General features: G+C 44.9%; 1 protein-coding gene across 1 annotated transcript in view; it reads right to left on the bottom strand.

Moving 5' to 3' along the window:
- LOC103801031 (arf-GAP with GTPase, ANK repeat and PH domain-containing protein 1) overlaps positions 1 to 22337 on the bottom strand; it is a 226479-nt gene that overhangs the window by 98169 nt on the left and 105973 nt on the right. Inside the window, exon 10 of the mRNA XM_009073430.1 lies at positions 13601 to 13769. Coding sequence (XP_009071678.1) covers positions 13601 to 13769 — 169 coding nt within the window. The remainder of the gene's footprint in view (positions 1 to 13600; positions 13770 to 22337) is intronic.

Genomic DNA, 22337 nt, shown 5'->3' with positions numbered 1-22337 from the left:
ATTTCTCCCTAGTATCCAATCTAAACCTACTGTCTTTCAGTTTGAATGCATTTCCCCTTGTCCTGTCACTCCAGAACCTTGTATAAGACCCCAAAAGTATTATGTTAATCTGTTCTCCTTAATCTAATTGCTCTTTTTCTCTCAGATGCTACAAGTTTGGCATCCAACAGTGCCTCTGGATGAACACCAGGCTGTATTATTTAACGTTCTTCTTTTTGAAAAAGCAAACCACCAAATTCCCCCCAAAGCAGGTTACCCCCCCCAGCTCCAGGTTTCTTACCACTGCTAATGCCAGAGTTTGCAATGACTGTTGCCTCACTCCACTGATCTGCACTGGAGACCGAATAAGAGCGCTGATGCATACCATCCGGGCGGCTGTTGAAGGAGACTAGACTGATCCCACTGGCCATCTGAGACACAGATGTGCTAGTAGTCACGTTCCCTAGACATAAATGGAAAACAAATTGTGTCAATAGAGAAGACAAAATTGATTTTGCATGAAGATGGATGGGTGTATCTTAACAGAGCAGAAACAGAGATTACTTCACCAACACAAAAACCAACACAGCCCTCCCTGAAGCGCTGAAGACAACAGTCCTGTGACCAGAGCTCTGGGGCACCATGGATCTCAGCAGCCCACTCACATCCAGCTTGGAACCTCTGACAAAAGAGTATACATTTTCAAAATTTCACCTCACTTCTGTTCATTCATCTTCTGGAAAGCACAATCTTCCACCACCCTGCCCCTGGTTGCACCCTGCACAGGTTCCCCACTCGTTAGAACAGACAGACTGCACACAGAAAATTAATTTGATCCTGAAAATCACTGTTCACACAAGTAAGTGAGATGAGACAACTACTCCAACCCAGAGATTTAAAGCAATCCACCTCTAAATACTCTCTCACACAATTGTGCCCCCCAAGTGAAACCAAGCCCACAGCAACGGGGAACAAATGGCTTCTAGTGTGGTGAGACCAGACAAAAGACTTATTTGGACCTTTAATCTCAAAACAATGTGGTGACACAAAGCACACACTTAGGAGCTTGTTCCACTGACTGCAAGTATCACTCCTGTGGCTCGTTCCATAGCAGTATAACCACTACAACCCTACCTGAAGGCCCATGACATGAAAGGGGTGACCCAAAGAACAGCCTGTACCCAGCAAACACCAGAAACAATTCTGTATTTTCATGATCACTGAGGTCTAAGACATCAAAATGCTGGGAGGGGTGTGAGGAGGAGCGATAGGGCCAGCTTTGTCATCATAAAGCACAAGTGTTATCTGGTTGAATAAATTTCAGAGCAGAAACAATTAAAACCTTTCCACTCAGGTTTCCGATGGTCTTCTTTACAACTTGGTTTGGGCCAAAGGCTGCTCCAGAGTTGTGGGTTCTGAGCACATTTTACTACATTCCTAGCACAGGTCTTGCACATTATAAAGCTACAAAGAATTTACAGTGCTGGTTTCATTCCTCATGGCAGGCTCTCCAAAGGTGCCCCACAGGTCCTCTATGGACTGAAGAATACTTTAAAAAACACATGTAGAGGGAAAGGAACAGACACAATTTTATAACATACCCTCACACTTTGCATTTCCATTGCACCTTCTACTGATGAGTTCAGGAAAATTAATGAATTAATTTTCAATGCTCCTGTGAGGTTGTTAATTATCTACAATCATTTCCCCCATTTTTCAGAGGTTAAATGACCCAGGGCCACAAAGGAAGATTGTGGCAGACTTGAAAATAAAACCCAGATCTCCTGACTCCCAGTTCTATCATTATGTCTTTTCCCAGAGCAGCCTTTGGGAAGACAGCAGAGCTCAGTGAACTACTTTGTGTTTATTAGAGTTGGAATAATTGTCCCTCTCTCTCCTCCCCTTTCCCAAGACTAAATCTCATCTTTAGTCCTTAGCGTGGTATCTGTGCCTTCAATGTATTTACTCAGCCTCAAGAACTTCTGTGTGGCTACCCCTACTTTGCAGACATAAAACACAGACAGAAACACTCATTTGTTTAATTATGCAAAGTCTAGGGTGGATTTTGGAACCATGTTGGGACCTCCCAAGGCATAAGAGCACAGAGCAGAGGATTGAATTGTAACTCAGTATCTTAGCAGGTACTGACACAACAGAAAATGGAGACATGAGCTGACAGTACATATATTTTGAGGTGTCTTAAAAGAAATATCTCCTTCCAAATGAACTTCCATGATGGTGCTGCTGGTCACCTCTGCTTTTCACAACCCAGAAAAGCTATGAACATCAACGAACAGATGTCCACCAAATTAAAAGGAGTGGTTGATGTGAATGATAGAGCTTGAGATGAAATGGACTGTACAAACTTGAGATTTAGGCCAACAAAAACACAATGTAAGCAGTGATATTTGTATGCTGACACCTCCTGCCCAGTTCACAAGTTTTTGAACAGAAGTGTCCTCTCACTTTCTAACCACGATGCAAAAGCAAAACCTTAAACAGAGAATATCAGACTTCTATGCCATCATGTCAGCACCAGAAGATTTACTTTCACCTTAAGGCTATCTGATGAAACTCCAACCCCACATTATGACATGAATCTGCTGGGGAAGTGACTTACTCCGCAAACGAAGGAAGAATTTTTCCTTCATTTCACCTTTCTGAAACGTATGGGCTGCAAGCATGAAATAGGTGCCAAGTCCCATCATGTAACACTGAACTGATCAATGAGGCAACCCAACTTAGCTCCATCTTTCCTACTGTCATAGTCTGGTCCCCCTGCTACCTGCAATCCTTACGGTAATGTTTATTCAGGATTAAATTCCACTTTTTGTCCAGGTGCTGTGAAGTTTTCCTACTATACAAACCATCAAGCCAGAATCAGAAGGGCTGGACTACAAAAATAGTGTGCCCTTTCCTCTCCTCCTCCTCCTTCTCCATGTGTTCAGCTCTAGCACTAACTTCTTACTTACAACTGTACTTAATTATTTTCCCAAACCATTGCTAATTTTTCCACTTCTCAGTCTAACTGCAGCAAGCCCAGGACACATACCCCACCACGCACTTACGCCGCCACGCCAAAACAAGGGCTATGAAGAGCCACCTGCTGCTCTTGCACACTGTATGCCACACAAAGCTTCTACAGCACAGTCCCAGGGCTCTTCCCATCTACAGCAGGAAAACCCCAATTCAGACCTGGCAAATGTTCATTAATTCTGCTCACAGGTAAAGCCTCGACAGCAGAAATCACCTCAGTCTTCTAGCAGACAAGCAGGAGACAGTTAAAACGAGGAGGAGCCCAGCAGTACTCACTGAAAATGCAGGTGTCCCTGCCCATGGCAGTGGGGTTGGACTAGATGGGATTTGAAGGTACTTCCAACTCAACCCATTCTGGGATTCTCAGATTGTCTGAGAAGTAAAGTCTGTGTATTGGGTTAAGCACAGGAAGCCTTTGCAGCAAGCACTGCCAAGCAATGCCTCGATACATTCATTCTGCATCACTTGTGTGCGTGTTCCCCTTCCATGTACATATCCACATCTGTCTGCACACAGACAGACACACATCCTCACATTAACCTGAAACTCCTGACCAGCTACTTGGTCCGTTCTGGACCTGTGAAAGAGCTGGCTCTTCAAACACATCCTATATACATCAGCTGGTTGCTTAAGTTGATTAGCAGGGGGCAGTCAAATTACTATGCTAATCCATGTATTCTCAGCACTGTTTCCTTGATATGGATATGTGTATATGCTTACTGGGAAGCCTTGATTAGTTCAAGCTTCAATGTGTCAAAGGCTCCAGATTCTTTCCAAAGAATAATTTTAGCTATACTCACAACCCTAAAGTGTGGGAGCTGATTTGAAAAGATACTTACCTCTACACCATATGCTATTTTTCTTTAAACAATTTGCATTTCAAAGGGAATATGGCATTTATATTTGAATGAATATCAGTATGTTGCCAGAACTTGTCTCAAATGAGCAAAAAAAGATGCTGGCTTCCTATTGAACAAAAATGTTTTCATCTACCAAAGGAGCATCAAAGGAAGAGTTCCTCTTTCTAGCTCTAGACAGCTTTATTAAAACTGCCTTTTCTGATGTTATAAAATACCCCATTATGATCGTGCCTACAGAACGCTCAAACAATTAAGCTCTGCAAAACCTATCCAAATTAAGAGTCAAAGTAATTTCCAGGTTTGGCCAATGCTTAGCAGAAGAGCCTCCAAGAAAAGTGAGCGTGCTCACACAAAATCCAGTTTCTATATCCATGTAGTACAGATCGTTGCAAAGAGCCAGAGACGCCAACACTGGGCACAGGAGGAATTCAGCCGGGGAGGGATTGCCTGCATGCACAAATGTACATACTGAGGGGCTGACAGAAACACACACCGGGGCAGAATCTCTTTCCATCTCCCAAGAACAGGGGAGTCACTTTGGCTCTTAATGCAGAGTTGTTTCCTATTTCCACAACAACAGACCCTGAAGGCAAAGTCAGATTACTGGACTTAATGTTATTAAAATAACCAAGATTTATACACACACAGGACCATGTGTATCTAGTCAGAAAAAGCCAAAAGATAAAGGCTCTATTATAAAAAATTTAAGAAAATATCCAATTAAGGTTAATATAAATGTTATCCTACACATATGCAGTGACTTGTGCAACAAAGGAGAAACCACTCAGGGCTTTGGTTTGTGTTGCTCCTGCAGTGGCCCAGTACAGGGGACAGCACACCAGTGATCCCTCTTGCACTGGTTCTTAACTTAATGTGAATCACCACTGGGCAGCACAGGTTGTTTACCAGACACAGCATTCAAACCAAGCCTTCACCCACTATGCCACCCGCTGATTACAAATGCAGAACAAACACAGCTCACAATTAGACCCTGAGAAGTGAGATATGAGTGACTTCAACACACAAACGATCTCAGTCTCTTGCTGCAGACACATCTGTGATTTCTACCAAACGCATCAGTTACAACAAGTTATAGTCACAAGTGCAACTAACATCCTCCTGAACATACGGGACGAGCAGATACGGCAAGAGTCGTGAAGCAGAACTGTGTTCTTCCATGGAGCAGCAGCATCTGAGACCCACACAGAGGCTGCACAGAAAGACTGAACCAGATAAACTGCAGCCCACTACTCTGCTTTCACATGGCCATGTTTTATTTGTGCCAGGCTCTTCATGTTCACGAGTTTCTCTTCCAAAAAAACCCGAAATAAACCTCTTAAGGCCAGAGGGCTGTGCTCACCAGCTGTTAGAACTAATGAAAAATACATTAGAGCTGTGGGTCAGGAAATCCTGACTCTTGCTATCAGAGGGTTAATTGTTTCAAATCATTTTGGGTCAATTTGTGTAGCAGAAATTCTGCCTATTCTTGAAATGCCCTCTAATTCAGCTTCCGCACTGTCAAGTAGGTTAGATTGGCTCTTGGATGCCTGTTCCAAACCCACACCCAGTGCTGCTCCCTCAAGTCTTTTCAAGCATTAGGGTCTAAAGGGAAAGTGAGAGCTTCACTGTTAGCTGCAAAAAGATGGGAACCATTCCTTCCCCCTGTCCCCAGGTCTGCATCACACTCAGAAATTCATTCCCAGAGCTGTGCAGAAATCTTTCCAGTGGACAAATCTTTCCTGAGGAGTGGCTGACCATCCCAGCTGTACCTTCTGCCCCTGCTCTGCCTACAGATATGAACCTCGGGACCAGGAAAACTTGGGTGGGGATGGCTAGTCAGGTTCCATCAGTTTGTCACCGCAGCATCCATCTTTTACAGACGCATCCTCCTTTCCTCGCCCACTCTAGAGATCGTGAGCTGCAATGAAATCTGGGAAAACAGCTCCTCACCTCCAGCTGAGGAAAGTCAATTGCATTGGGAAGGGAGGCACTGCCCACGTGTCAGAACACTGTCTGGCCATTTTCTCAGATCAGATGTGGGACCAGGGCTGGAGATCTCCAACTTCCATAGTCAGGCTCCTGAGTGGGGTAAAATTCCCTAAGTATTGCCATGGATTCTGTTTCAACCCAACAGCAGTTTGCAAACAGCACATTATCTCCGCCCAGGGTCTATCAGGGAGTTATAAAAACTTGAGGCTATTCATACATGGAACACGAAAGAGTGAAAGAGAGGACTGAATGCTGATGATCGTTCAGGTCCCTTCCAACCCTAACTATTCTGTGGTTCTACAACAATATCTTTCCAAAACACACTAGTTCCAGCCTTGAAACTCTCCTTCAACACGCACTGACAATCATTTTCAGTGCTGTCGCAGACAACTTGCTTGTGGCTTTCACTTGTTTCTAAGAATTATTTTTTTTTCAGAAGCATTCATTTACTGAACAAGAATCCTGAGGATAAGCAGCTATTCATAGAGGAAGCCCTTCCATCTCCATCCCTGCGAACTGGGCTCGATTAGCAGCACGCAAACTGAGCAGGGTCAATACTAATGAACAAACAAGGCAGTGCCAAGAAATATCCTGGCAGTGAAGGACGTGGTGCTGGGAGTATAACGAGGAAAGCTATTATTCTCAGAGCATGCCAAAGCAACACAGCAAGTGTGGAGGAAAATTAAGTCATCAGAGGAGACATCTCTTCTAAAAGGAAGTTAAACCCAAGATCTTCACTGCAGGCTTCTGCTCAAGATCCCTGACTGTTCACTCTGCTGGGATCAAAGTCCTTTCCCAGCAAGCACATTACTATTATTTCAGTAGTTTTAACAAACAAGAGTAATAAATAAGGTATTTATGGGTGAGCCCTGACTGAAGTTACCTGCTTGTTCAGGGACTGCAGCCTTAAGACCCAGAGGTGAGTGTTTTACACCAGCAAAAGCTCTACTTTTATTGCTCTTATTTGGTTGTGGATCTTGTTAAGAACCATGAATTGAACTTTGCAAACAACAGCAGCACAGAACCAAATTGTTCTGAGGTGTGATGCTGCTCTCACGTACAGCAGAGCGTGTTCCAGGGCCTGAGGTGAAGAACGTAAAATGCTTCCTAATCCCTTCGACTGCGGAAATCATTCACAGTGGAATTGGAAAGGGAAGGGTGGTGGTGCTGCGTCTCACCTGCGTGCTAGGTCAACACGGCTAACGTTAACTGAACTAACTTCAGAAGCTTCCCATGAGCTGCAAACCTCCTCAGACCCTGTGAGTTGCATCCAGCGCCTCTTCAGGACAGGGAGGGATGACTGCTGGCATCCACATATCCCACAGCCTCTTCAGAAAACGGAACAAAGAAACTTTATTTTCGCAAAAGAGACAATAGATCCGAATGCGAGATGACTTTTTTTTTATAGCTATTGCCACTGTAACAGCAGCTAAGTGAATGCATGTCTGCAGTGTGAGCAGTTTTGATAAACAGCCTCTGCGGGCCACACAACGGGGATAATGTATCCTTAAGTACTGCCAATGAGCTGCCATTCTGCACAGCCAATTACTTCTGTGCGTCTGTCACTCAAAGGAAAAATGACTGAGCCCATTAGATCAAACCTTTGTCACTGTTCCTAATGCACTCTTAGGCCTCATTAATCTGAGGGAGCAGCAACACAGCCGCCGGTGCCTCATTGCCTCCCCCACAACAGGCCCACGTGAATCTTCTCATCTCTCCCCCAAGTGCACCACGTTAATCAAGCTCTCCTTATTACCCCGGTCCCTGTCACGGCGGAGAGCGCTCTCTCTCTTAAATGCTCTCATTATGGTCCATCTTTAGAGCCGGCTGAGTGGAAAAAAAAAATAGAGGGGAAAAAAAAAAAGAGCCAGAGAGAAAGAGAAGAGGAAAAAGCAAGTCCGATCACATTAATATTCATGACAATAATTAGTATTCTAGGTCACTGAATATTCATGCTATTAGTTTGGTTTTTTATGGGTTTGCTGGATGTCCTGATTGCTGGAGTGTGGAGGAAAACAGCATGGTTGGGACTTTAGATGTCAACGGCCGTTCAATACTCCAAACACATTTGTGAATTTTTTTCTCCATTTGGTAAATCAGCTTCAACCCTCCTGATGGCTTTAATATCTTAAAATCACCAGGGAAAAAGCAGCGAACAGTTCTGTAAAGGTCTGAACATCCAACCAGTTCGTATGAAATCGGCAAGACTGCAGCGGGTGGATAAGACAGATCTGTGAGTTTATGCAGGATACAGCACAACAGAGGCTGAGCAGCACTGACTGTGGCCTGTCCAGTGTCCACAGTCATCTGTCTGAAGCTCCAGGACACATTCTTAATCTTTTATCCACCCAATCATCGTTAAGAGTTGGGCACCATTCACCCACCTCAAGAAAGGATCCTCAGGCTGTTCGTTGTTGCCTTCTTTCCCTGAAGAGAAAATCTAAGCGAAGTAGTCTTTTCAGTACTTAACAAATTCAGTTATTTCATCAAACATCTATTTCATTAAGACTAATATGTGCCCTGCTCCTTTCCCCCATTATTAAGGAATATTGGGTACTAATACTTAATTTCTCTCTAGCACTGGGAAGGGTAAATCCTGGTCCAAAGGAGTTGGTGAAGATGACCTTGAGGGATCCCCCCTCTAGTGGGATGAAAGGGAAATCTCTGATGCACTTAAAATTGGGCTTTTTCTCCTTTCAAACAAGTAAACTGACAACTTCTCCTTTCATTTGCTGCAGCTGTATATCACCAAACTAACAGCAAATGCAACCAAATGGAAAATTGACTCAGGTGATTAATGACAAAAGTAAGTCACAAACTTGCATTTGTGATCTGTGGCAAATCTATAAAACTCATGCTCAAGTCGAAGTGCGGAAAAAGTTTCGTGTTAAGTAGCCTCATATACCTTATCAGACTACAAAATTAGTGACAAATAACTACCAACAACCAACCTCTGGCCTTGTGGGAACCACACCAGGCCAAATCTGGCTCTGTTGAGTCCACACTGCTCCAGTACACAAGCTCATCCACCTACAAGTAAGGAACTAAGAGCAAATTCAAGAATTTGGGACGTAGTTCTGCATTTATTTGATAAGGCACCCAGAATCTAGAGGCTCTGGAGCAATTGCTTGTGCTTGTGAGCTCTTGGCTCAACACACATTTTTACTCATCGTCAGCCTGATCATAACACCTGAATCCTCACAGTGACCTTCAATTAAAACAGATTATTGCATGATCTACGAAAAATCCCGATGATTTGATAGATGATCACAATTACTAACAGATACAAAACTCACACTGCTGAGCCTGTGAAGCTGCTGTTCCTATACTATGCCTGAAATGTCACATGCAGTTAGCTGATAACAACCCTTGGCACACTTAGTGATGGCTGCAGAGCTAACACATTTTGGGATACTTCACATACAGTCACTATTGTAAGCAAATTTAATAGCACCAAATTATTTAAATGAGGTGTTAATCAGAAAACAATTTATCCCATAAGCTATTTTTAGATGTGAACTTTCTACATCAGTGGCTCTTGCTGCAGCTCAGGCTTTGGGTTGTTTGGAGAGGAGAGGAAATAAATGACTCCTGGGAGAGAATTCAAGAATAAGTTCACTTTTAGGTCAACCAGCTCAGAATCAACCCAACTTGGGAGTAAAGGAAACCTGGAGTCACTCCTGCTCCAAAGTCAGCACGAGCAGAGTCAGCTTCTGAAACGCAGAGACACCGGCCAGGAGGATGTGCAGGACTCTGGCCCTCAGGAGACTGCTGAGGTGCGCTCCCAACTCGCAGTTAAAGTTGGAACCGAGCAAGTTATCCTTTTCTGAAGGAATTCTAACTGAGCTGCAGCAAAGGAACTATTCTCAATGCCAAGCAAACATAATTTAAATTTCAGTTACTTACGCATCATTGGTCAACTTTGGTTTAAGGTAACACAAAAGCACAATAATTTTAGATTAAAGGGAACAAATATCCATTTCCCCCAACTCAGAGATTCCTACACCAAGCTGGCTTGCAAGTATGAGCACCTTTCCTAGAGCCATGGTTAACAATGCTATTTAAAGCCTATAGACAGCACAACCCAAACAATCCCACATCCCTCTGGATTTTCTGAGAAAAGCTGCTACATAGAATCCTAGTATTTTCAGGATAAACACAAAATTGCACCTCCAAGAATCCAAGAAAGCTCAGAGGCCAGTTTTCAACTAGAGGTCACCCTTCTTCCAGCCAGCGGTCTGGCTTTGCTGCCTGACCTCCACACACACCATGGTGGGCACTAGGAGTTAACGAAGCTTTGAGCCCTCTCATGTACAGTGTCATAGCTTAGAATCACAGAACTGTTTAGGTTGGGGAAACCCTCTAAGATCATATCGAGTCCAATCACACCTCAGCACTGCCAAGGGCACCACTGAACTGTATCTCCACATGGCTGTTAGATCACTCCAGTGACAGTGACTCCACAATGCCTCTACGTAGCTGTGCCAGGGCCGGGCAATAATTTTCTGAGTACCCAACCGAAACCTCCCCTGGCACAACTTGAGGCCATTTCCTCTGGTCCTGTCCCTTGCTCCCTGGGAGCAGAGCCTGACCCCACCTAGCTGTACCTCCTGTCAGGGAGTTGCAGAGAGCGGAAGGTCTCACTCCAGTGACAGTGACTCCACAATGCCTCTACGTAGCTGTGCCAGGGCCGGGCAATAATTTTCTGAGTACCCAACCGAAACCTCCCCTGGCACAACTTGAGGCCATTTCCTCTGGTCCTGTCCCTTGCTCCCTGGGAGCAGAGCCTGACCCCACCTAGCTGTACCTCCTGTCAGGGAGTTGCAGAGAGCGGAAGGTCCCTCCTTCTCTTCCCTGGTCCTGTCCCTTGCTCCCTGGGAGCAGAGCCTGACCCCACCTAGCTGTACCTCCTGTCAGGGAGTTGCAGAGAGCGGAAGGTCCCTCTGAGCCTTCTCTTCCCCAGGCTGAGCTGCCCCACTTGTTTATGAGAAATTCCACTACAAGACAGAGAAAACTATCTCCTGAGTACTTGTGAAAAATGGGTTTGAAATGTCAGTTTCAGGCAGTCAAATAGGCATCTATTCCATATATTTGCCGGCAAAGTCGGCACTGAAATTCACCCTTAAGGGGCAGCTCCCAAGTGATGTTTAATAACAGACCATCAATGTGTTCCAACAAAGATATTTCCCTGGTTTGGGGAGGAGATAACATGTGAAGCAGTGGGAATGTAGTGAATTTACAAGCATAAAAATAAAACCAGCAAGTGCTGATTCTTTCTACTTGGTCCAAACCTCATCCACATGGCAGTTTCATGTATAGAAACTTCCTGAAGGAAAACCAGGAACTGACCAGTTCAGCCCTGTAATCAATTTTAAAGCATCACAGAAGCTGAAGACAACATTTTGCCAATACTAACAACTGAGAGAAGCTCTCAGACAGCAACACAGCCTGCAAGGGAAAATGTGCAAGTGTTTTTAGCTGCATGACAGGTAACTGCAGATGTATCAGCTCCGGGTACTCCAGAACTGAGCACTGAGTACCTACAGGTCTCCCACCCAACACACCTGACCACATCAAAGCTCAGACTAACAAGCCAGGCAGTTTGTGGCACTTTTTTTACAATACTAATATTCCTCTGAAATTTTGAAATCCCTCTCTGCATTGCAGCTCTTCAGTCTCACCTGAACAAGAGAGCACTGGGACTGACACAGGAACTGATGCCGAGCTGAGCTGCTGGCAGTGATTTCCCAGATCCTGTCTGTCCTAATACATTTTAATTTTAATTTTCTTTCTTTTTCTTTGTTAAAATACTTTGCTGATGAACAGTTCCCATTTTTGGTTTGCTTTTAACCCAATAGTAAGCACAAGACAAGACAGCGGAAGGCAGCGAGACATCAACAACAGCAAAGTCTCTCGGTATTTCTAAGCAACACGATGAAGAAGCCGAGAGAGAGGACAGAAGCTCCAACTACTCCGACAGTGTTGTCTGAAATACACTGCCTAAAAAGCAGAGATGTTTTCCAGCATTTACACTTTCTGGCATAATGAACTGTTTCTTAAAGCAAATGCTGTGTGATCACACCTCAGGCCAGTCGGGATACACACACCGTGGCTGCCACCACTGACAGGGAGAGCTGTCTGCTCTACACACTCATGGGAAGTTTCCCTCTGACCAACCTAAGCATATGCCAAGACATGTAAATTCCATGCAATAAGCTTTGTATTAGTACATGCCTCTGAAGATGTTTTCAGAAATGTTCTTCTCTGGAGCAACCAAGTAATTTTTGCCTGTGTTCAAATGACTTATAAGCAGAAATCTCTACTTCTAACATCTTACCCATGGTTTACTGACTCAGTCTAGCACTTTTCTTCCCTAAATTATGAAATACATTGAAAAATCAAGAGCACTCCCCGCACCCAGCCTTCTAAATTAAACAGCAGACTGGAAACAACTCCACCATGAATAATGTTCTCCTATGAACTCTTCCAGTGCTCATGCTGGCTCTGTTCCCCTCGAGGGGTAGGTCCCAACTTGAAAACGTCTGATGCAATCACAGCTTCAGACACTGCAGGTCCCAGGCCAGCATCTCCAGGGGTGTCTGACCAGTGGCAACACTTTAAAAATCCACCTCAACCAGTAGCACTCAACAGTCGGAAGGAAAACCCCTAATACAAGGAAATGCATGCCGCAACACCACAAAGAATTACAGCTTGACTCGAAGCACCGCGAGTTGAACAAGATGATATTTAAGGTCCCTTCCAAACCAAACCATTCTACGGCTCTCTGAAGCATGAGAGAACTATCACCAAAGACACCTGAACAGGCACGTGACAGAGTTCCTTCCTGCCGTCACTCATTCCAGTGGATATTGCACAGGGACATCGGTGTGTAGATGTTTTTTTTGGCACGTGCTGGAGGTGTCTACATGAATCATAAATGCAAATGGCACTTGGCACTTTATGAACGTCATCCCAAACATGCTGACAATACTTCCACACCAATACCAGACCATTATGAGCTTTCCCTAAGCTGTGCATTTTACAAGACAAATTGTCTCAAATGTTTTCCTGTAATGCAATTTTTTTAAATCCACTTAACTGTATGGACAAGTACTTCAGCAAACAATAAACTTCTCTATTTAGAGCTCTCAAGGAGCTATAAACTACTTCCACAAATGAACTAGAACAGCTTTCCACAGAAGAATCTTGCTGTTGGAAAGTCCAAAATTATGCATTCTTCTGGGCTGTGGATCGCACCAGGAAGCCATAAAAAGCCTTTCCAAATCATAAAACATTTGTTTTTCCTAAGTATTAGACCTAACTGCTCATCAATTCTGCCTGTATGTTAATTTCTGTGAAATTCCATGGGGTTTTGGCAAGTATAAGGTAACAAACACACAAAGACATTGAAGGCTATTCAGAAACTTAGAATCTCACGTGGAGGACAGATGAGCACTTGGGGTTTATGAAGTTCCATATCAGTGAATTTGTACATCACAGAATCACAGAATGGTTTTGGCTGGAAAGGACTTCAAACAGGATCTCATTCCAGATCCCTTGCCACAGGCAGGGACACCTCCCAGTAGCCCAGGTTGCTCCAAGCCCCACCCAACCCGGCGTGGAACACTTCCAACTATGAACAGACAACATCCTCATCCCAGCCACACATAACAACTGCCTAGAGACACTGGAAATGCAGTTTCACTCAGTTTTTCTCTAGCCTGGTATTCTCTTACCTGAATTTGGCGAGATGTGTAAACTGCTCATGTCCTTAGTGAGGCCGTTGGTTTTAGGACTGGAAATGGGTGCACAAGCTGACGTAGCTCGGGGTGGTCTCTTCCCAGGGACCTTCACAGTGGTTCTCAGCAAGTCGATTTCTTTCCCATGAACATTCTGCATATAATCCTGGTAGGAGGAGAAAAAGACTCAAAGCTCAACATCAAATAGGCAGTTCCTCAAGCAATACAATTAACAAACCTAGTTTCTTAACACTGTGGCCCTGCATCCTCTTGTCAGCACCCACCCTTCCATTTTCTTGATAATCCCTTCCACAGTTCTCACTATAATTAAGCACAAAAGTCTGGAGCTTTCTGCTACATCCTCAAACTACCAGTGGAAGCTTGGTTTGAAGCACATGTAGGAGTCACCAGCTAGGAGGTCCCAGAGATGGCAAGGCTGAATATTTCCCTGTCTCCTCTCTGTCAGTGTTTGATGACCTTATTTCTTTCACCCTCAAACCTGGCTGAAATGTTTCAGCAGGCGCACAATGGGCCAGATGGTGTTCCTGCCCATGGCAGGGCAGTTGGAACTAGATGTAGTTTAATGTTCCTTCCAACTCCAACCACGGGAATGGTATTCCTGAGCAATTTTCTACATGGAAGCAAGTCTTAATTCCTTTTCAGACAGAACTTGATCACCTTAGGAAGACCTGGGTGATGTCATGGCATCTGTACAAGAAAAGACCTAAGTCCCCATAGCCCAAGGGATTGGGGAACGAGTTAGAGAGGTGACAGGTGTGAGATGACACACTGCCAGCACTAGGCTCGGTTGGTTCCCAACCTGCAGCGCACAGAGCTGCGCACCACCAGAGCAAAGCAAATTCCTGAACTGCCCCAAATCTGTGTCACTGCTGCCACAACATGGGCAGCAATCAGCTCCCTTATCAAGATCCTTTCACCTCTGGCAGGTTTTACAATACAAATTACATATTCTGCTCAAAACCCATCAAAAATCTGGACCAGCACTAATTTCTTCATAGTCACTGGTAATCTGTGCTAAAACCTCCAAACTAAGCCATCACACCAGCTAATTTTTCCCTAGCTGTCTGCAAATTATTAGCAGTAGAAGGAGGGGGGGGGTTCTGAACAATTTGTGGGGAGAAGATGCAGAGCTCTGCTCCTAAAAGAAACAAAGGCAATCCATTAAGGAAAATTCCTTCACTAGGTGTTATAGAGACAAATGGAAGTGTTTAATCTATAAATTATCAAGTTGGCAGAACTTTCTTGCTCAGTGGTGTCAGCTTTTCACAAATTAAAATACAATAACCAGAAGATAATTGAGCATTTATTGCTTATGGGCTCGAAAATGAGGCTTAATCAGAGAGTGACTAAACCTCAGCACATGCTCTTTTTGAGCACATTTTATTTAATGTCCAATCATGGCATATTCTCCTTCAACTAGAGAAAGTGTTTGTCCCACATTCTTCATATCAGCAGCGTGTATGACTTCTTGCCAACTTGTGAGCTATGACAGGGCATTATTAAAGCCCTTTTAATTGAGAATAAACCAGGCTTAGGTCAGCTCTAAACCATTATTTGAGAGGGTAGGTGAATGTTGGCAAAGAGTATCCGTGCGCCGCAGCCATGCCGTTACCAGACCAAAGCACCCCAACACAACAGATGCCACACAGGTATTAATGTCAGCTTAAATATTTATAGGGATATATCAAATATAAATAATAAAGCCTCTTCCATTGTGTGCAGGATGCATAACGATAATCTCCGTGTCTCCCCGAGGAGGGGAGGCAGGGGCCAAATTTCCAGCCAGAGCAGCTGCCCCTGCGCACGCTCCGTCAGATCCCGCTCAGGGAATAAAAGTTCAAACTACAAAACAATGTGTCGGCTTCAGAAGTGAATGGAGGGTTTGATCAGATTAGAACAGATGAGGGTCTTGCTGTCATCTGGAATATGCTGTGTTAAAGAGAAGACAGCAAGCCAGATTTTGATATGCAAATGTTACAGAGATAACTCCCCGAGATGTTAGTTGTAGAAAATGCTGATCCGAGAAAAAAGGGGAGAAAAACCCTTTAACAAGGCATGAGGGTAATTCAAAGCCAAGTACTTTTAAACAGCACTTAACAAGTCCCTAGAGCCCACTCAACAGTGGGCCACCCCAGACGTGCCATCTTCTGCCCCTCAACAGCTTGAAAAAGTAGTAATTGCGAATCCATTTGCATTTTTCTTCTCAACTTGCCCATGCTCATCGTTCAGTAAGGCAGGGGGAAAAAAATAAAAAAACTCAAGCACGCGGCAAAGGAGAGGGACCCCTCCCCAAACACGTGGCTAAGAGGAGAAGCAGACACCCCAGTCCCCTCACCCCGTGCTCGCACCTTCGCCACCACTTGTTTTTTACATTTCACTCCTAATTATGTTGCATCTATTGCCATACACTTAATTAGCTGCATTAATGTGATTTCTTTTCACATAGTCAAGCAATTAAGAGCTATGATTGAGTTTCATTCAATTAGCCTCAACAAACATGCTAATTGATGTCCCAGATGCAAATGAGGTGCAGTGAGAGAAACCTGCTAGCAATTGAGAGTTGTGGCAGGGGGACCGGAGCTGGCAGCTTGCTGACAGCAGCATGGCTTACCACGGCTCCCCCTGCCTTCTGAGGCAGGGGAACCAGCCACCAGTGCCTCAGTCATCCCAAACAGATCCCTATAGGAATAATGGGAGGCACTGAATCAGATCAACGGATTCTCCAGTTCTTGGGGCTGGTATGAGCTGGAGCAGCGCAGAACATTCTCCTGGTTCTGGGAACACTGCGGTTCTTTCAGCTGAGGCCTATCCATCAGGTCAGGTAATGACCTGCAGTCAGCAGTAACTGGCAGCTTCATCTTAGTCAGCTGTGGGGCAATGTGCCTCTGCATGCTCTGGCCACAACGCATCAATCAATCAATAACCCCCAAAATGCGCTCCTGACATCGATTCTCATTGCTTCTCATCCCCAGGTTATCTCAGCACCCTGCTCCCATATACTGCCGTGAGGTGTTAATTCAGGTAATGACCTGCAGTCAGCAGTAACTGGCAGCTTCATCTTAGTCAGCTGTGGGGCAATGTGCCTCTGCATGCTCTGGCCACAACGCATCAATCAATCAATAACCCCCAAAATGCGCTCCTGACATCGATTCTCATTGCTTCTCATCCCCAGGTTATCTCAGCACCCTGCTCCCATATACTGCCGTGAGGTGTTAATTTGACTACTCAAAGCCATTGACTGACCATTATCCACAGGACTAAATAAACTGTTAAAATATTGGGGGGGGGGGAATAAATCAAAAAAGCCTCATTGACTGAAGATGACACCAAATATTACTTGACAGCACCACAAAATGAACTGCCTTGAGTAAGAAAGGAACAATGTTCCATGACACAGAATAATGTAAACTAAAATTACTTTAGTTCTGCTCTTAATACAGCTCTCTGTTTACAACTGCAAAAATTAATTTTACCAATTAACTGAGCAGAAGCCTTTCAGACATGCAAATTGAGCTAACAGGTATGATCATGTTTTCTAAACAGACCTACTGAAAAGAGACATTGCTATTTTGGAGTTCCCTTTTGTTTTCAAATGCCAGTGGCTGCTAACTTCACTGCCGTACACTGCAATGACTTCTGATGGCCCTTAAAGCTGGAGAAGACACTCCACCCAGGGCCACAAGCTGAACCCATGCTACATGGTGTTTCCAGCTAGATGACTACTTTCACCCAGCCAAGGAGAATGAAGACACCAGGCAAACATGTCCTCTTCCACAGGCACACTTAGGGCTGCTGCTATCTGCTCAGCTCCATCTTGAGGGGAGGAAGAACATATGGATCAGACTGAAGGAAAGGCAGAACAACGTGCCGGCTGCTGCTTCCATGAAGTTCGGACAGAAATTCTCATCATTCAGGTCTAGTGCAGTCATCTCAAATACTTCACTAAAGAACCACTGAGCATGTGGGAGCACAGAATTATCGTCTGCAAATGGTTTGGGTTGGAAGAACCTTAAAGACCATCCAGTTACACCCCCTGCCACAGGCATAGACACCTTCCACCAGCCCAGGTTGCTTCAAGCCCCACCCAATCTGGTCTGGAACACTCCCAGGGATGGAGCAGCCACAGTTGCTCTGAGCAACCTGTGCCACAGTTATATCCGATCTAAATATACTCTATTTTGGCTTAAAGCCGCTCCCCCTTGTCCTATCAGCCATTCCCCTTTGCCCTACCTAGGGAGCACTGTTGCTCCCTAGAGCCATCCTGAAGTTAAATACATGGCTCGGGTTGGTTATCAAAAACATTATGGAGTCTGAGGGTTTTCAAATGTCTCTAATACAAGAGGTGGTGGACAGAGAGAAACCCCTTCACAGGGGCTGTAGTTTTACATCATGGCACTGGGTGAAGGAGTTTCAAAAAATCTCCTCAGCGCTGCCAACACTAAGATTAAAACAGCTATCTGCTCCCTCCTAGGGGGTTTCCTTATGTTTCTTCCACCATGCACCTGTCCCACTGCCATTCTTCTCCAATGCACAACATATGAAACGAGAGACACTCTCGGAGAGCAGTGACTTTCCATGGCTATAATATAATGGTACACATACTTTTGTTCTAGTTTTCAGTTATTCAGATCTTTCAGAAGTCTGTTTTTCCAACAGCAGGAACAGCTCCAGGCCCAGCATCCTTCCCAGATCTGGCCCTGGTTTACACTCTGCTTCTAATGAGTGTCTTCAGAGTGTTGAAGGCCAGGCTTGCAGCATCCTGGTCCAGTGGAAGGCGTCCCTGCCCATGGCAGGGGAGATGGAACTAGATGTTGTTTAAGGTCCCTTCCAACCCAAACCATTCCAGGATTCTATAAAAAACACCTTCATTTTGTGGCAGTTTTCCCTCACCGTTCAATCAGACATAACTCTCCTAAGACTCCGCTCACTGAGGGTAAAATAGTGTTCTCTGATCTGAGGTGCAGTAAAAATTATTATGGAAAAGCAAGTTTACAGTTGCACCTCTGGATGACATTTCGAGCACTGTGTGCAGTGTATTCTTTGAAAGCCAATTCCAGTTTTGTGAGCTGACCTATTGGACCCACAAAACCTATTGTTCACCCTAAGCAAGCACCAAATCCTCTTCCCCCAAACTGGAGCAATAGCCCCGGCAGGCCGAGAAATGGATGGAGCCCTGACTTTTGTGCCTCTCTGTGGCAGTCAGACATTTTTATTGCAAAACGCCGTCTGGAAAAGATGCAAAACAAAATTGCTAAACTGCGAAAAGAAGAAAAGGAAGGGAGGGGGGAGAAGAAAAAAAACAAAAGGCCCCCTTCCCTTTGCTTATTGAGTTCAAAGGCATAACATGCAGCACCCTACAGCAAATGGGAAGCTACACTAATTTTAAAGCCATAAAACGCTATAAAGTGCCCTGCGGGGCAGGACTACACTGAAGCTAGTTGCACCTAAATAAGCCATGGTTCATTTACTTCGCAGCTTAGCCTAATGTAATCATCAGCGGATTCCTAGCCTAGAGTTGTAACAGGCAAATAGCCGCTGCTGTGGAGGCGACACTCCCAGCCATGGAGGGGCAGCCACTAGATTGCTGTTGATTAGAAAATTTTTCAGTTTTGACAAGCACTTAATGAACATAAATCGCTCCTTGATTGGTTTCCATTTGGGGCCACAGGCACAACTAAGAAAAAAGTCTCCCAACTCCTCTACCCTCCCACTCCCCGGAAAGGACCTGAGCCCCAAACCGACCATCAGGTTATGAGCCACAATGGAATACATTCATCAAATGTTCCTGGGAAATTAGCCATCCCCCCGCGCGCATGTATACACAGGCAAAATGTCTTTCAGCCTCATAATATATAGTTAATCTTAAGAAAAGCAATGGAATGCTATTTTCTGAGGAGAACAGAGGAATGAAAACACATTCTGGAAAACACTGATCACCCTAAAGCACTCTGTCCTGACAGAAAGAAGGTCATCACGAATCTGTTTTATTCACATTGGGAATCAAGAACATTAAATTTCAGCAATAAAATGCATTGACTATATCTATACCATGGTGCTAATCAGCTCCATCAGTGTTGCAGGGGCAAGGGAGAAGTTAGGGCAACACTTTGAACACAACAGCAACAAAATGTTGGTCTTTTTGTAAACGGATTGCTCATTTTCATAAAATTTTAAGAAAATGCTTTGCTCTGCACCTCTCATTCAGCCTTTGTAAGGAGAGCTGCTGTAAAAGACAAACCAGAGTTTTACCATCCTGAGTAATTTATGAAGCATTTATACCCACAGCAGTTAGCTCGGCTGGACAGGAAGCTCCAATTTTATAAACCCCCCTGACTAATTAATAGCTTGGCTTTGCCATTTAAATTGCAACTCATTTTATTTGACTTTCTGAAGAGAGAGTAGACAGATATGATACTGAAACACATGTCTGCTCCAAGTTTGCCCAGCTTTGCCATAGCAGTATTATGTTTGTGATGCTATTGACTCCCTTGAGGGCAGAGAGGCCCTGACAAATGAAGAGGGTTGGGCAACCCACAACCGTGTGAAGTTTAACAAAGACAAGTGCTGGGCTCTGCATCTGGGACAGTGCAACCCTGGATGTAGAGACAGACTGGGGAGTGAGAGGGTGCAGAGCAGCATGTGGGAAGGGACCTGGTTGATGGCAAATTGAGTATGAGCCAGCAGTGCCCTGGCAGCCAGGAGGGACATCCATGTCCTGGGGTACACCAGGCACAGTGTCGACAGCTGGTCAAGGGAGGGGATTGTCCTGCTCTGTGCTGGGGCAGCCTCACCATGAGCCCTGGGGGCAGGTTTAGATAAGAAAGATCCAAAGCTATTAGAGAGCACCCAAAGGAGGCTATGAAGACAGTAAAGGGGATAGAGGGGCTATATGAGGAGTGGCTGAGGGCACTCGGACTGTTCAGCCTGGAGAACACTGAACTAAGGAAAGACATCGTGTTGGTCTGCAGCTCCTCCCGAGGGGCAGCATCTATCTCTGCTCTCTGTGACCAGTGACAGGACCCAAGGGAGCAGCATGGAGCTGTGTCAGGGGAGGTTTAGGCTGGATATGAAGAAAACACTCTTCCCCCAGAGGTGTTTGGCCACTGGAACAGCTCCCCAGGGCAGTGGTCACAGCCCCAAGCCTGACAGAGCTCAAGGAGTGTTTGGACAATGCTCTCAGGCACAGGGTGGATTGTTTGGGCGTCCTGTGCAGGGCAGGAGTTGGACTAATGATCCTTGTGAGTCCCTTCCAAGCTCAGATTCTGTGATTCTATGATCCTCTTTAGTTTTATGTTTTTCTCTCAAACTGACCTTCACTCCATTACATCCTTCAGATTAAGATAACACAGAAGTTTTCCAGGAAGCTCTGATGTGACGGAGTGACCTGTACAGCTACACCAAAGTTTTACACATGTTCATGGATGTCACTATAATAAAAACTTACACATGCTTCATATTTATCTTCATCAATATTCAAACTGTAGCTCTGCAGGATTTGCTTTGATCACTATTTCAGGAGGCAGAGCCACATCTTATGTGAAAAATAACACAATGCCAGAACGGTTTGAGCTGGAAGGGACCTCAAAGCTCATCTTGTTCTAACCCCCTGCCCTGGGCAGGGACACCTGCCACCAGACCAGGTTGCTCCAAGCCCCATCCAGCCCGGCCTGGAACACTCCCAGGGTCCTTTTGTCAGTCCAAGTACATATTTCCCAAAACCTGGTTTGAGGATTAAGTTATTCATGGGAAAGGCCAGTCAGAAGGGCTTTCAGAGCCAGCCAATATCCAGCTTCACATTCCTTGGAAGCAAGATTAAAAAATAATGTGAACAAAGATGGTACTTTAGAAATATGTAAGAGCATGAATACTTCTAACTAGAGCAACACAAACAACACACTTCGGAGCTATTAAACTGCCTGAGGTAACTCAACCCTTGCTGAGGTGAAACCACAGCTGTGGGAGATATCCCTAACCAGGAAGGTGAGTGCAGACACGGCCCCCAGTGCTGACTGGCACAGCCACCACACTGCCCTCAAAGTTGGGGAGAGATGGAATTCTTTATTTGCAAGTGGCTTTCCGTTTCCAAATAACACAGGAAAATCTTAAGAGCTGATAACAATCAACATTTCAACTGCAGCTCTGAGAAAATACTGAGGATTCTGCGACCTGAGAAAAGTGCACGGAGCTACAACGCTTCCAGATCCCAACATGGAAGACATTATCCTCCCATTTCTCATCAAGTCCACACTTCCTGGAGGAAACAGCCAAGCAAAGAAAGCTGAAATGAAACCTCAAGTGTCAAGGAATTTTACAGGGTCTGGAGTTTGTTATGTGTTCCAAGAAGATGTGTCCATACAAGGCATCACTGAAGCCCTTGCACAGAGTTTAGCCTAGTGTTGGATCTGACTCTTCATCAGGCTGAAATGTTGCCTTTTTACAAAAAGTCATCCCACTTATTTGAGGCCACAACAGCACTGCTAATGCTCCCTCCAAGCTAGTTTACCCAGGCTGCTCCCCCAGCCAGCACTTTATTCAAGAAGAGTTTGAAGCTGTGGGCACTGTCGGATGCATTGAGCAGACCAGGTGAATCCACACACTTCTCAAGTGGATAACGACAGATTTCCCCTCCTCGATCACAGTTACAACCCCCAGGCTATCAAACCAGACAACTGCAGATGAAGGTTAAAGACCACAGTGAGCAAACATCATGTAG

The sequence above is a fragment of the Acanthisitta chloris genome, unplaced genomic scaffold, assembly GCF_000695815.1.
Source record: "Acanthisitta chloris isolate BGI_N310 unplaced genomic scaffold, ASM69581v1 scaffold4514, whole genome shotgun sequence".
Classification (NCBI taxonomy): domain Eukaryota; kingdom Metazoa; phylum Chordata; class Aves; order Passeriformes; family Acanthisittidae; genus Acanthisitta; species Acanthisitta chloris.
The sequence above is the reverse complement of the archived record's forward strand: the minus strand, read 5'-3'. Positions and strand labels throughout refer to the sequence as shown.